Source organism: Ziziphus jujuba, chromosome 6 (assembly GCF_031755915.1).
Source record: "Ziziphus jujuba cultivar Dongzao chromosome 6, ASM3175591v1".
NCBI classification, from domain to species: domain Eukaryota; kingdom Viridiplantae; phylum Streptophyta; class Magnoliopsida; order Rosales; family Rhamnaceae; genus Ziziphus; species Ziziphus jujuba.
Genome location: NC_083384.1, coordinates 28520492 through 28534012, shown reverse-complemented (window position 1 = coordinate 28534012; position 13521 = coordinate 28520492). Strand labels below are relative to the sequence as shown.

Genomic DNA, 13521 nt, shown 5'->3' with positions numbered 1-13521 from the left:
CCAAAACGAATCTCTCGGAAGAAAAACAACTCCCAACCACAGATTGTCATGCCACATGCTTAGTGCTTTTATAATGTTTTTATTTTAATGAGCTCTTTGTATTTAATTTACTAGTAATTTATTTTGATGGCTTTTTTTTTTTTTTCCCCTCTTTTATTAATATTATTATTTTTTTTAAATTTTATAATTACCTATCTTGGCTTACAAACATTATACCAAATACATTACAAGCATTTTCGTGTATAGTGTTTTCCACTTTTTCAAATCCAACGGCTCTTTATCATGTTATGATTGATTATTTCAGCACCATTAACATACCTAAGTGCAATTTGATTTGTCATTATAGATTTCTTAATATATATGATGAGTTGGAGGATTTATCTCCTAGTGGTTCAAAGGGGTTCAAATTTTGGTTCAAAGTGGGGGGATTTGACAAGGAATTTTGCATGAAACTTATTAAAATCTTTAATGTTCGTAAAGTTTTGATTTTGCTTTATTCTCTGGGTCCTGGATGTTCCAACCCATTTGGAAAAGGCTTAGTGTTAATGAACTTGGATTAATTTTTAATCTTCAATGTCATATCCAGCATCTCTTGGGGTATAAAGCAAAATCTTTCTCCAAAATAATCAGATAGTGATGCTTTTGTCCTATTATGATAAGGTTGCCCCATTTGATGAACGTAAAAATAAATAAAATAAAATAAAAAATGTATTCAAATACCAGGTGCTCCGCCCTAAAATTTTCTAAGAGAATATTATGACTTAAAAATAAAATGATATGGTATAACTTTTGCCCTGAGTGAATGACGGCGGTAACTTTGCTGCCAGCTTGTGATTAGTCAATAAATCCTTGTAAGTTTTAGGCTTAATTAGTGCTTCATAATTGGGAAGAGTAAAGGAGAAAAAGTCTAAATTAGCTCATCAGTTGATATCTAAGTATGTTAACTGAATGACTTTACGGTAACCTCAGTATGAAATAATGTATATAGATCTGATATCACATATGATGTTTTTTTCAGTTGGAGAAATTTTGAAAACATTGGAATTATATGAGTTATAATTTGTTTGGAACATATTTTCAACATAAGCTGCCAATATAAGTAGAGGATACCCACTTCATTCGATTTAATACTAAAATTTTAATTAGGTAAGTAACAATCTTTAGTATTTGTTATGTTATTAGATGTATAATATATAATAAAAATTATGTTCCAAATAATTCCAAAATTCAAAGTTAATATTGCATGATTTCTTTCAGTAGATGGTTTAGATAACAATAAGTCGATTGGTTCATCTTGTTTGAAGCTGAAAAATCCTCTTTAAAATTAATGTATGTATGTCAGAAAAAAAATATTATTTGCCATCATTGATATTATTGACTCATTAAGTGTTATTTGACAATTTAACTCAAAAGGATTTACTTTTTCAAATTATATTTTTAAAGTAAAAAAAAGTATTACATAATTAAAAGTAAACAATAAATAATATCCATATTAATGGTAGTTCTATTATTATTGGTAGTTAGAAGAAAAAGAGTAAATATTGTATGTCTTTTGTTTTCGGAAAAGAATCTAACAAATAACATGATTAGGACGAGATTTCATAATCACTTGGAACTAGCTAATGATGTCTATTATAAAGATGATAAGTTATAAGCTATATGGCTAACAAAATTTGATGAGCGGTTAAGATTCATTTACTGCTTAAAAAAAAAAAAAAAGAAAGATATTTTACTTTTACTAATAAAAATTCAATTTGATTGTTTCCAACTACTCTTTGAGAAATTAGTACGAGTTTTTGAAATTTTGAGATTAGTCTACTAATCGTTTTGGTCTTCTACTACTTCTGATTAAGTCGGCTAACAGCATTAATTAACTTGGACTAAGGTGCAGAACTGATTCAATTAATTGTCTAACATTGTTAATGGGAGAGAGACAAAATAACATGCTATACCAAACTTCTGTTTTCGGTTCCATCGAAACAAAGTGAAAGTATATATTAATGTAGAACTTACAAGACAATACTAGACCCACCATTTTTAGGAATAGGATCACCTTAGCTTCAATATAAATATGTCTATATAAAAATCTATACATGCAAGGGAATAATAACATCATGAATATTCTAATGCCGATCAATATGAATAATTTTCATTATTATATGTAATGGAATATAAATATATCCTCATATATTCGTATATCTTCCCAGTCATATTTATCTGATAACGCTTTTACTTTGGATTCTTGAAACCTTGTACTTCTCATGTGCGGAACTTATGAAGAATTAGTAACAATAATTTGTAATTACTGGCCAGGGATCAAAAAGACATATCGAATTTTGATGTAATAAAGTGGAGTCATATCCATACCAATATCTGTAAATTTAGATTACCTAAAAGTTAATTATTTTCTTAATATAAATACACTTTTCTTTTTTTCTTTGGCAAGACACAAAAAAAGGAAAAAGAAAAAAAAAAAAAAAAGAAGATATTTGTTTATTTGAATTTTTAGAAATGTTTGGTAGGTAGAAAAAGAATAGGCGGGTTTGAAGATGTGATCCATGTAATAAAATTGCATAGGATTCGTTTTACAGCTAATAAGATTTGGTCTAAAAAACTGGGTTTTCTCTCCATGAAATGGACATTATGATTATGATTAAAATGCTACAAAACAAAGACTTTCACGCGTATAGTGCTTACTAACTTACCTAATTGACCCTGTATATAATTATAGTCATTAAAAAAAAAAAAAATTCTATTTACAGTCTTCCATTACATAGGCAACAAGACAGCGTTCCTCTAACTTAGACTTTTCCAACTCTAATTATTCGCCTGATCAAATGCATTTAGACAACAAGGGCTTCCTTTAAACATTTGTTTATGCGTCTCCTGCTGTTTATTAATTTTTTTTTTTTTTTTTTTGAGGGTCTCCCACTGCCGTTCAACACATAGATCTTGGAGCTTATACGACACTTAGGTGTTTTTTGGTTTCGTATTGATTTTTTGTTTTTAGCTTGTTCTACCTAATTGTTTATAGTTTTTACCTTGAATCATAGTAAAAGTTTGTAAGCCATCTCAAATTAACTACAAATCTATAGGAGGAAGAATTATATATATATATATATATATACACATATAAACACCAAATTAGAAACCTTTAAACTTGTCATGAGTAAATGAGGAGGAAAATTTAGTAATGTCAACGAGGAATGTTCGGTTTTTAAAATTTTATCCTCATCCTTTTAGGAAATTTTCCATTCTGTTCCCATAGTTTTTTTTTTTTTTAAATAAAATAGAAATGAAGATTTTTCAATCGGAAATGGGACAATCCATTTTTCGCATTGCCATATTTTTTTTTTAATAATTGATATAATTATTTTTTGAAAAATTTATATAAAAAAAATTTCTTTTATAAAAGCCTACGTACATACAATTTGTTAACTAAAAAACCTACGAGAACCAAAAAAAAATAAATAAATAAATAAATAAAAATTAATTACATAAATGAAATTATTAAATATATATATATATATATATCGGATCAGGTTCAGATCCGAAATTGTTATTATCCCATCCTGGCCTGATCTAGATTTGGACTTTACAATTTTGTCCTGAACCCGCCCAACAACTTCCATTTTTCAGAGAAAAACCGCCATATTAGGAGCAGTGCACCATTATATAAGGCAAATTGTCATCCCTGGAGGAAATATTTATAGAGGTTCTTATCTCATTCCATTTCCAATGGCTCTACCAATAACTAATGGCGAAAACTAAAAAATTCATAATTTACGGTAGAACCCGTTTTGCCAAAATTGTTACGAAACTGGAAGAGAGAAGTGGTTTTTCGCATAGCTTGCTTATAGTGCTAGTCCTACTTGTATATCGTATTCGGCCCCAGAAGCATCGGACATGTTGGAGTTATTACCTTTTTGGGACTCCATGGACCAAAATCTGATTTCATTATAATGGAATTTGATTTGGTGTTTATGCATTCTTTATTATTATTAGAATTTTCAATTTTATAACTAAATGACAAGTTTAACAAATTCTAAATACCATTAACAAGCATTTGAAATAATTAAATTACACAAAATTGTGTTGAAAAATCCAAAAACCAACGAGTTACCAAATGATTATGAGGGGCTGTAATTTATTTAAATTTTATTACCACCGTTGTTTAACACATCGCTTATGAATGATTTTCTATAATTTTAGTGTCCTATATAAACAACCATTCACCTTTATTTTTATTATTTTTTTATCGAGAAATTCACCTTCACTAGGAAAAGTTAAAATAAGACGCGTACTATCTAATTAGAATTTTTGTTTATGATAATTAAAGATTGTTCTAGTTTTCTATTAAGATTCCATGATGGACAAAGTAATAGGAAAGGGAAATTAATCCAATCTTAAAAAGAGAGGATGAAATTGGAGCACTTGAATTTCTCACCAGTAAAACACTATAAAAATATGAGAGTATTGAGTCATTGATTTAGAAACCGCTGCTACAGAACACGGTTTATGCTGGGCATAGAAAACCGCTAAGAAAAGTGGCTTTATTGGGTGAAACATTTAATATTTGGAGATAAAGAAGAGGATAAGATAGTTCTTTACTGTTACTGAATTCATCCCCACCTAAAGGAAGAAGAAAATGGGGAACTCGAACGTCGAAGTGGGAAAAGTGTTGGAGATATTCGAAGTAGGGCCATGTGAGAATGCTCACCAGATGGGCTTTCTCATAGGCCAGAGGTTCTCAAGCCAGATAAGAAGCAGATTGACCAGAGACCTCATTCTTCAAAACCAGCTCCTCCCTTTTGCCCAAACCTCACAATCACAGCCACTCATTCAAGCTCTCTGTAGTAACAACCAAAACAAGTTTCCAAAATATTGGGAAGAGCTTGTAGGGATAGCAGAAGGAAGTGGTGTACCGGTACTTGACGTGGGTCCACTTCAAAAGGACATAATGATTTTACTTCCCACACTTTTTCCATGTTTATCATCGAATGGTCTTTTTGCTCAATATTCTTGTTTGTCCATTTGCAGATAATACTAATCAACTTCAGGAAAGAGATTCTTCCATTTCTTCCCAAGACAGAGTTGACTACTCCAGTTGAGGATCCCTCAGATGACTGTTCTGATGTTCTTGCTGTTAGTGAGTCCATGGCCGTTGCAGCTCACAATGAGGATGCAAACTTTGCTTTAGTTGGGCACACGTATGGCAGCTCTAGTATATTCTAATCTAATCATGTTTTAAAAAACTCAGCAGACTAAGAGTCCTACTCAGTAAAAGATTCCCTTAATAACATAATTTCTTGACCCTCTTGCAGCTATTTGATCAAAGGAACGCTGTCAAATGGGCTTACATACACTGCTTATACATATGCAGGGGAGCTCCCAAGCTGTGCATTTGCGTTCAACAATCACGGACTGGTAAGAACTGTCTAAGAGCAGATCCAGAAAAAGCAATGCAAATTGATTGGATGATAAAAACAATTCAATGGAATGTACTTATCTTACAGAATGTCAGGCTGAATGGTTACATTCTGCATACGGCTCTTTGTAAGTCTTTGAGACACTCCAATATGTCTGCAGGCATTTACGCTCAATTCAGTACCCCCATCTGAAAATGAGATTGTTGCTGGAGGCATAGGCCGAAACTTTATTTCGAGAGACCTCCTTGAAGCAACAAGCATAAATGATGCATTATCTGTAAGATTATGCAATGTTGGACTTCATTGAATATTCATGTTTGGTGATGAATGGTTTTCAACTTTCTGAAGTATGGCTTGCAATTTCAGAAAATTTGTTCTTCAGAGGCTTCTGTGGGACATAGTTACAATCTCATTGAAACAAGGACACGTAGAATTCTCAATGTTGAAACAGCTTCTAGGAATCGGTCTTCAGTTTATGAGATTGGGGCAACACCATTCTTCCATGCAAACATGTATCTCCATCTTCAAGTTCATCAAGTAAGTAATATGTGTAGCCAGATAGAATTTAGGAGGCTAGATCAAGCTAGGGGCTTCCACTAACAATCAATAGAGTAAATATAATATATTATATGTATGTCCAATATACTAATAGAATATGGTTCTGAAGGGAAATAAATCCTTTTCAATTAATAAAAAGTTGATGGGTTGCTGAAGGTACAAGATGAAAACTCACTAAGCAGACAAAAAAAAGCAGCTAGCCTACCAAAAAGTTCAAGAAAAGATTTCCTATCACTACTTGGAGATACAGAAGATCCAAAATACCCCATCTACATGGAAGGTAATTTAGAACAAAAACTAATTTTTTTTTTAATTTATTTCTTTTTTTTTTTTTTTTTGAACTTTAAACCCCCTTGCTTATGTCACACACCCTGTTTGCCTTCTTTTCAGGTCCAACACTTTACACACTATGTACCGTTGTTATAGACTTGGATGAACAAACTGTATCAATTATTCAAGGAAATCCAAAGAAAGAAGAAGTTTCTCACATCTTCGCTCTCTCTTCTACAGATTTCAAAGTTGCTTAGATAAAAACTCCAATAAAGGTTACTTCAGATAAATGTTTGAAAAGGGCTTGCCTCTGCAGCTCCTATGCAGGTTCATAAAGGCCTAACATATGGCCATCCATACATCGCATGGCTGCAACCTGATCAGAATCACATTATATAAATAGCATATTTAGATCAAAAAGCATTACGAGAAGTTAAGTAAGTGCAGCCTAGGGAATTGAATTATCACCTTTCCATGGATCTCATATTTAATGGAGCCATCTAGTTCTGCTCCTAATGCCATTAATCTCGTTACTGTACTGTTAATGTCTGTGACTGTAAAAGATAGAAGTGAAGAGTATCCCTTCTGCATGATATGATCACTGTGATACTAAGTCAGCATATTGCATCTCCAATTACAGGCAAAGCCTAAAAAAGGTAATTGAAATAAAAGTATTCGGTATAATTTCCATCAACAGCCAAATCAGCGTTGAAGCCACAAACTAATTCAAACTATGTTCTCCAACTGGCAACCAAGAAAACAAAAATAATGAACAAATATGAATCAAATATATATATATACACACACACACATATCGATTATGCTAACTGTATTGACATTTGACATTCAAATATTGCTGTCACCTATTCCCATGACAATTCTCAATAGACAAGTGAAAAATAAAAAAATTAATGACACGTTTTTGTCATAAAATAGTGAGAGCCTCAATAGACTTGACATCTATTTTGAAAAGTAAAAGATGGGTTTTACTTCGATTACATGGATTGCCAGCGAAAATTGAGAGAAAAAGGCGATGTTTCAGCTAAAGAAGTTAGAAAAGTTAAGAGAGTTTTTACTCCACCCCTTAAATAATAAAACCATGAATGTGTATGTGTGCGAGTATTTGGTGCGTGAGTTGGGTTTTTGTGATCTTGTAGACAAAAAAACCAAATACATAAAATGCATTCACAGAGAGAGAGAGAGAGAGAGAGAGAGAGAGAGACTTGGGGGATTGCATGAGGGCAAGTTTGAGAGGACCAGATTGAAGCTCAGCCCAGCGCAACGTACAGACATTGACGGTAAAGTCCAAGCCTTCCGAGTAAAAGCGAGCGGCTTTCGGGACGTCTTTATGAAGCTGCAGTATCCACCTAAACGACACCCCCGCCATTTCTCTGCACACAGACACAGACACAGACAGAGAGAGTGGCGAAGAGGGATTGCGATTTCTCTCTGTTCTCAGTTTTTTAACCACCAATTCGTCTCACTGACATCGAGAACGAGATTGAAAAGCTACATTGCACTCCTAAGGGCCTGAGGCAGATCATATGGATTGGGTGATTGGAATTGTACAGTTGGATTCAACTGGGCTTACCATGAGCCCAACCCGAGTCAAGGTTAGACATTTTTTTTTCCTTTTTTTTTTTTTTTTTTTTTTAAAAAAAAAATATTTTTCTTTTTTTAAAAGTTGACATACCCTTGCAACTCCTTACACTTTCACATAGATTGTTGTAGATTTATTTTAGCAGGAAAAAAAAAAAAAAAAAAGATTGTTGTAGATTTAACAATCTATGTACGAATATGTAATCGAACTTCTAACCTAGACGGTTGGATAACCATTTGAGATCATAAATGGTGAATTCAGCCATATCGATTGAAGAATCTATAAACATTTATGTCTACAAGTATGATTGAGCTTTTGACTTAGGCAATGGTGGTGTTTGAACCTTTAGCCTCCTGATTAGAGTCTAAGTTTAGAGGCTTATCATCTTATCACCAACCCAATATGTTAGCACAGAGATAGAAAAAACTACTTAGGGTGTGGAAGTTTAGTGGCTTATCATATCGAACAAGGGCCAAAAAAAACAAAAAAAAAGAAGCTTTTCAACACAACTTTTGCTACATTGCAAGTTCAAATGATATGGTACACTACGTTGAGGCTGACATGTCAGCAATCAGCCGATCGAACTGTAATTCCAACAAGAACAGTCAAATTGAACTGTAATTCATCACAAATTATGTTACATGGAGGAGAAGTATTTGACTTAAAAAACACAAAACAAAAACAAAAATGGCTTTTGAGAGAATCTCATATCATATCAATGACCCTCACCTCCTGCCCAGAAGTTGGAATCAGGACACCTTTAAGGTTAGCTTGGTCTGCAACTCCCAACACCCTTTTGTCTCCCATGTGTCGCTTGTACTTTGTAGCATAAAGTCTCTGCAACAAATATCTTCAACTAGGCAGTTTTCAATACTTCTACCGTTTTAAAAGCCAAAACTGAAAAAAGACTCGTTCAAAACTGATTCACCTATCCAAAACAAATGCAACAATTAAGAGGTATTCCTTATTAAACATATAGCCTGAAAAGAATCTACATGGGCAATAACTTAAAAAACTGTAGTTGGTCTTGGATCTCTTTGTTTTGTATATCTATGTAAGAAAATTCCATTCATATACAGACTTGACAAAATTAAAAAGAGGAGGATGCAGAGCTACTGTTACAGCACAGAGCTGTTATATTCACATGATAAAAGTCTAAGAGGGTCCTTTGTGAGCTTTTGAACGTGATCGCTGCCCTTTTGTCCTTGCTTCAAGAAGTTTTGCCTTCAAAGTGTTCTCCTTTACAGGCAATTTGGAAGATGACTCGGGTAGGTCAAGATCTGTGGATGTGAGTTTTTCCATCCATTGTCTTACCGGACTTGCCTGATTCCTCCATCCAGTGTTACTGCAGGAAGCCTCACAGTTATTGTTTTCAAAATGCATATTCCCGCCATCTGAAGGCCTATATTGGCTTCTTAAAAGGTTATCAACTGTGTAACTTAAATTCATCCCAGAAGTTTCATCATGTTTGTTCCGATTTGCATAATTTCCATCTTCAGTAACTTCACATTGTTCAGACTTTATGGATTTGTCAGCTGGTTTCCCTTCTTCATTTTTCCCCTGCTCTGCGTTTACTGACTGGGAATTCTTAGCTCCGTTACATGACATGGCCCAAGCCATCTTTTCTTCAAACTTAACTTGCAAGCTGGAAGGAGAACGCCCTTTTATCCTTTCACGAGCCTCAGGTTTCTTCCTGGCATTATTCAATTTCATTGCTTCATCAACATAACCATCCACAGCTTCATCGCCATGTGATTTAAAGTCAGTGTTGCTTGGTTTGTGAAGCTCAAAGCAATGTGAACCACTGCCTAAAGAATCTTCTTCATCACCAACATCTTGAGGAGCACTCACAACTTCATTCAGAGGAACAGATTCCAGTGAATTTCTGCGTTCTCTTGGCAATAGATTTTCAATCCTCTTAGAAGTGTCCATGTGTTTAGCTCGAAGGAAGGTCTCTATTTCCAGCCGTAATTTGTCAACTATTGAGTTCTTTTCAGTAAAACCAGACTGGGCATCTTCCAGTTGCATCTGCATCCGTTCGTCAAGCCATGATTCAGATACATGGAGAATCAATCGATCACGTTCATCATTTCCAGCCCAATCCTTGTCAGTTTTCTGTTTCAGAGCATGCACCTCCTGTTCATAGTCTTTTATCCCCTTTGCAAATTCATCACAGAGGTCTTCCAACAACTTCCTTGATCTTCTCTCTCTCTCCAGGTCCTTCACAACACCAGAAAGAGTAGATTTCACCTCAGAAAGCTCCCGAGCTAATTTCCTGTGTAAGCTTTCTGAGCGTTTTCTTAACTTCCTCTCATCTTCTAGCTCATCCCTCACAGACTGAACTGCAGTATGAATTCGTTCTTGTTCTTTACTTTTCCTAACCAGTTTATCTTCAGCTAGGTGCTTCATCAACTCATCTATCTCATGCCGATCAGATTGTCGTTCTCGAAGCAACTCTTTGATCTTCAAACGGGTATGATCCAGCTCTGTTCTCAATGCTTTTATTATTGAAACACTGGATACATGCTGTTCTTCCAAGCTCCAGATCCTATTTAATACTTTTAGCAGTTCAGTAGATGTTTTAAGGCTATAATGTGATTCACCAATCCTTCCCTTAAAGTCTAGAGAACTTGTAGGAGTGACTGCAGGATTGTATGGTGCCACCTGCACGAGAAGGCATGTGACACTAAACAAAAGATACGGTATCCTAAAATAATTTTGTTATGGTTGAAAGGAAAAAATTTTATGGGAAACATCCAAAAAACCAAAGCTTGATAAGAACAGATGCTACTAGCATGGATAGAAGTGGTGCTATCAAGGAAAAATCTTTATACAACACAGATGAATAGAAGGTAATCTATAAAATCAGTTTTGGTAACTAAGAACCAAATACACTGAATTACTATTAATGTTAAAGGACACAAGACACTCTCCAAGGACCACAGTTATAGAGAAATTGCTTCCCTAGTCAATTCTAAGTTTCACTATTTGAGCATTGGAGATATGATTAGGTAGCTTTTTTTACATTTCATGGAGAACAAAATTGCTTCATAATCTCCTACATAGTAGCATTAAAGGCCACAACTTAGTCAATATAATAAGTTCTCATCACTAGAAACAGGATAATAATCACACTCACTCTGCCTCGTTCTACTCAAAATAAAATTTTGACAGCTAATGCAAATTTTGCCTCCTAGAAAAATCACCTCTTCAAGTGACCAAATATGTAACTGCCATTAAAAATAAAAATAAAAAAGAGGAAAGGGAAAAAGAGTTACATGCTTACCTCCATGGAACTGCCATAACTTGCAGGAGATACAGGCTGCAATGCATGATGATTGTTCCTTTCAAGTGTTCGATGATGTTGCATCAACGATGCAGCAACATGCCTCCTCAAACTGCTTGCGCTTGCTGGCTGAAATGGTAATCAGAAAAACAAATCAATTGAGGAGGAAATAACAGCAAACTGGAAAACTTCAGAAGTCCATTATACTGCAGCCTCCAAAAGCACGCAATGCAAGGAGTCAACTTGATAACTGAGAAGAGATATAATCTGACTCCAATACTTACTAAAAACCTCCTTCTGTTATAGGCGAGCAATGTCTACCAAATATATAGTTATTCATTTAAACAAGTAAGTAGCTCCTGTTAGTTGATTTGTTTGATTTTTAGGGATAAAAAGAGTCAGAAGCAGGATACAATAGTTTCATAGCTAGTTCATTGGATTTGTTTTTGTTAAGGAAGTAATTGGCAGTTCGGTACAAATAAATCACATTACCCTATCGATGAACAAAAACCACTTATTCATTAAAAATAAAAAAATAAAAAATAAAAAATTGAAGTTCCTAAGCAAACCAAAAAGAGAAGAAAATTATGAAGGAACTAACAGCAGCTTGTTTTTGTTATGAAAGTAATTGGCAGTTCCATACATATAAACCACATTACCATATTGGTGAACAAAAACCACTTATTCTTTTAAAAATAAACAAATAAATTAAAATTTGAAGTTCCTAAGCAAACCAGAAAGAAAAGAAAATTATCAAGGAAATGGAACTAACAACAGCTTCAAAAGATGATATAATGGAGAACAAGCAAGGATTTCAGAGATAGAAACAATGGCCTCTCTCTAGCGACAAGATCTTAATTCATAAATATTTCGTGTCAGATGAACCAACTACATCTACTACTGCGAAAACCGCGGCATTGATCTTGAACAAGTTAAGAAATGCCTGAACCAACCTGAAATTGGATTGCTTCGTTGGGAACAAGGAAAGCAGCTAAAGATATAAAATACTAGCTCAACAGATTATCTCAACAAAAACTTAAAATCTACCCAAAAAAAAAAAAAAAAAAAAAAAAAAAAAAAAACTAAACTCTTCTCAAATCCTAAAGCGCCAAAATGAATTAAGAACAAAAGCAAAATGGACACCAATCAACACATAAAAATTTAAATATATATATATATATAAATAAACAAGAAAAACAGGACAAAACGCGTAAAAACAGTAAAAAACCAATAAAAAAAAATAAAAAAATACCAATTTTTACATTAATCAGAAGAGCAAAAGCAACAAAATTGTCAAACCCCAAAGCAAAATGAAAGAAAAACCAAATCAAAAGAATCAAAACCTGCTCAGGAGAACTGGGGGAATTATCAGCAAGAAAGTTAGAAAGGTCAAGGCCTTTGTCCTTGTGAAGGTGATGATGGTTATGATGATGGAGGTGGCGAAGCCTAGAGGGAGGAGGACCAGCAGCAGCGGCAGCAGCACCATTACTGTGAGGTCCTCTGTGCATTTTAGGAAAAGGTAGGTAGTGTTGGAACTCCCAAAGAGAGGCTCCAAGCTTTCTAGCAGAGACAAGAGAAACAGTACTATTATTAGTAGGAATGGTAGAAGAAGAAGAAGGTTGAAGAGGGTGGTGGTGGTGTTTATTAATGATGGCTCTCCATGAGGACACTACTGGAGTACTAGGGCCCCCTCTTTTCCCTACCAATAGCCCTCTTCTCAACTTTTCTCCCAAATTTTCCTCCTTTTCTGCTCCCCCTTCCCCACTTTCTCCTTCCTTTTTCATTTTTTTTTTCTCTCTCTTTAACTTCAATTCTCTCTCTCTCTAGACTTTCTTCCACCCCCAAGTGCTTCTTTCTCTGTCATCACTTTTTTTTTTAATTTTAATTTTATTTTATTTTATTTTTTTAAGTTTCTCTTTCTGGGTTTTTGGGTTCTTTTAGCTTTGGTTTGTGGGTATGTGTTATTTTCTTTTTTGGTGTTTATGGTTTTTGAGCAAAAAAGTTCACTGAGAAGAGCTACAAGTGGTTTTTGATCTTCACCATGGACAAAGAGGCTCAAAAGGTCAAAAAAAAAAAGGGTAGGGTTACCTGGCTTTGTATTTTTTTTTTGATGTATCACCGAGACCCTCCTTCAATGTGTCTGATTGATTGTACGGATATATATGTATATATATATACATATTTCAAATCTTTGAGATAATTTTTTCTTTTTACTGCTGCATTTTTTGACTCCTGTCTCTGTCACTGCTAAACCATGATCTTCTGATTTTTAGTCTTCTGTTTGGTAGGTATACTAACTTTCTAGTTTTTATAATTCATAATCAAAAAATTAAATTTTTTTTGAGTTTTAAAAAAAATAAAAAATACAAAAAATAAAA

At 34.0% G+C, this 13521-nt stretch overlaps 3 protein-coding genes across 4 annotated transcripts; 1 reads left to right on the top strand and 2 right to left on the bottom strand.

The window, feature by feature from the left end:
- Positions 1-4425: 4425 nt before the first annotated feature.
- Positions 4426-6514, top strand: LOC107430223 (uncharacterized). Of its 2 annotated transcripts, XM_016041039.4 has the most exons (7): positions 4428-4936; positions 5041-5210; positions 5325-5427; positions 5590-5706; positions 5796-5966; positions 6144-6267; positions 6378-6514. In XM_016041039.4, the coding sequence occupies exons 1-7, from the start codon at positions 4649-4651 to the stop codon at positions 6512-6514; spliced, it is 1110 nt and encodes a 369-aa protein (XP_015896525.3). In that variant the 5' UTR covers positions 4428-4648. The 2 variants fall into 2 exon arrangements, with proteins under 2 accessions (XP_060674236.1, XP_015896525.3); XM_060818253.1 differs by having other exon boundaries at positions 4426-4936; positions 6144-6476.
- On the bottom strand, positions 6416-7757 carry LOC125419206 (uncharacterized). Its single transcript, XM_016041040.4, has 3 exons — positions 7481-7757; positions 6726-6858; positions 6416-6633 (listed from the first exon to the last, which is right to left on the bottom strand). The coding sequence occupies exons 1-3, from the start codon at positions 7642-7644 to the stop codon at positions 6577-6579; spliced, it is 354 nt and encodes a 117-aa protein (XP_015896526.2). The 5' UTR covers positions 7645-7757; the 3' UTR covers positions 6416-6576.
- A 1042-nt stretch (positions 7758-8799) lies between these two features.
- LOC107430236 (uncharacterized protein At5g41620) lies at positions 8800-13261 on the bottom strand. The gene is made up of 3 exons (XM_048463934.2): positions 12487-13261; positions 11144-11272; positions 8800-10521 (listed from the first exon to the last, which is right to left on the bottom strand). The coding sequence occupies exons 1-3, from the start codon at positions 12925-12927 to the stop codon at positions 9013-9015; spliced, it is 2079 nt and encodes a 692-aa protein (XP_048319891.1). The 5' UTR covers positions 12928-13261; the 3' UTR covers positions 8800-9012.
- Positions 13262-13521: the final 260 nt, after the last annotated feature.

Excerpts from the sequence above, each read along its gene's own strand:
- LOC125419206 (XM_016041040.4), bottom strand. The coding sequence starts at position 7,644 with ATGGCGGGGGTGTCGTTTAGGTGGATACTGCAGCTTCATAAAGACGTC. Across the intron at positions 6,859-7,480 it reads GCCCTCATGCAATCCCCCAA|TGATCATATCATGCAGAAGG; the intron begins GTCTCTCTCTCT and ends TTAGTATCACAG. Across the intron at positions 6,634-6,725 it reads AATATGAGATCCATGGAAAG|GTTGCAGCCATGCGATGTAT; the intron begins GTGATAATTCAA and ends GATTCTGATCAG.
- LOC107430223 (XM_060818253.1), top strand. The coding sequence starts at position 4,649 with ATGGGGAACTCGAACGTCGAAGTGGGAAAAGTGTTGGAGATATTCGAA. Across the intron at positions 4,937-5,040 it reads GTGGTGTACCGGTACTTGAC|ATAATACTAATCAACTTCAG; the intron begins GTGGGTCCACTT and ends GTCCATTTGCAG. Across the intron at positions 5,428-5,589 it reads CGTTCAACAATCACGGACTG|GCATTTACGCTCAATTCAGT; the intron begins GTAAGAACTGTC and ends ATATGTCTGCAG.
- LOC107430236 (XM_048463934.2), bottom strand. The coding sequence starts at position 12,927 with ATGAAAAAGGAAGGAGAAAGTGGGGAAGGGGGAGCAGAAAAGGAGGAA. Across the intron at positions 11,273-12,486 it reads CCCCCAGTTCTCCTGAGCAG|CCAGCAAGCGCAAGCAGTTT; the intron begins GTTTTGATTCTT and ends TTACCATTTCAG. Across the intron at positions 10,522-11,143 it reads GTTATGGCAGTTCCATGGAG|GTGGCACCATACAATCCTGC; the intron begins GTAAGCATGTAA and ends CTTCTCGTGCAG.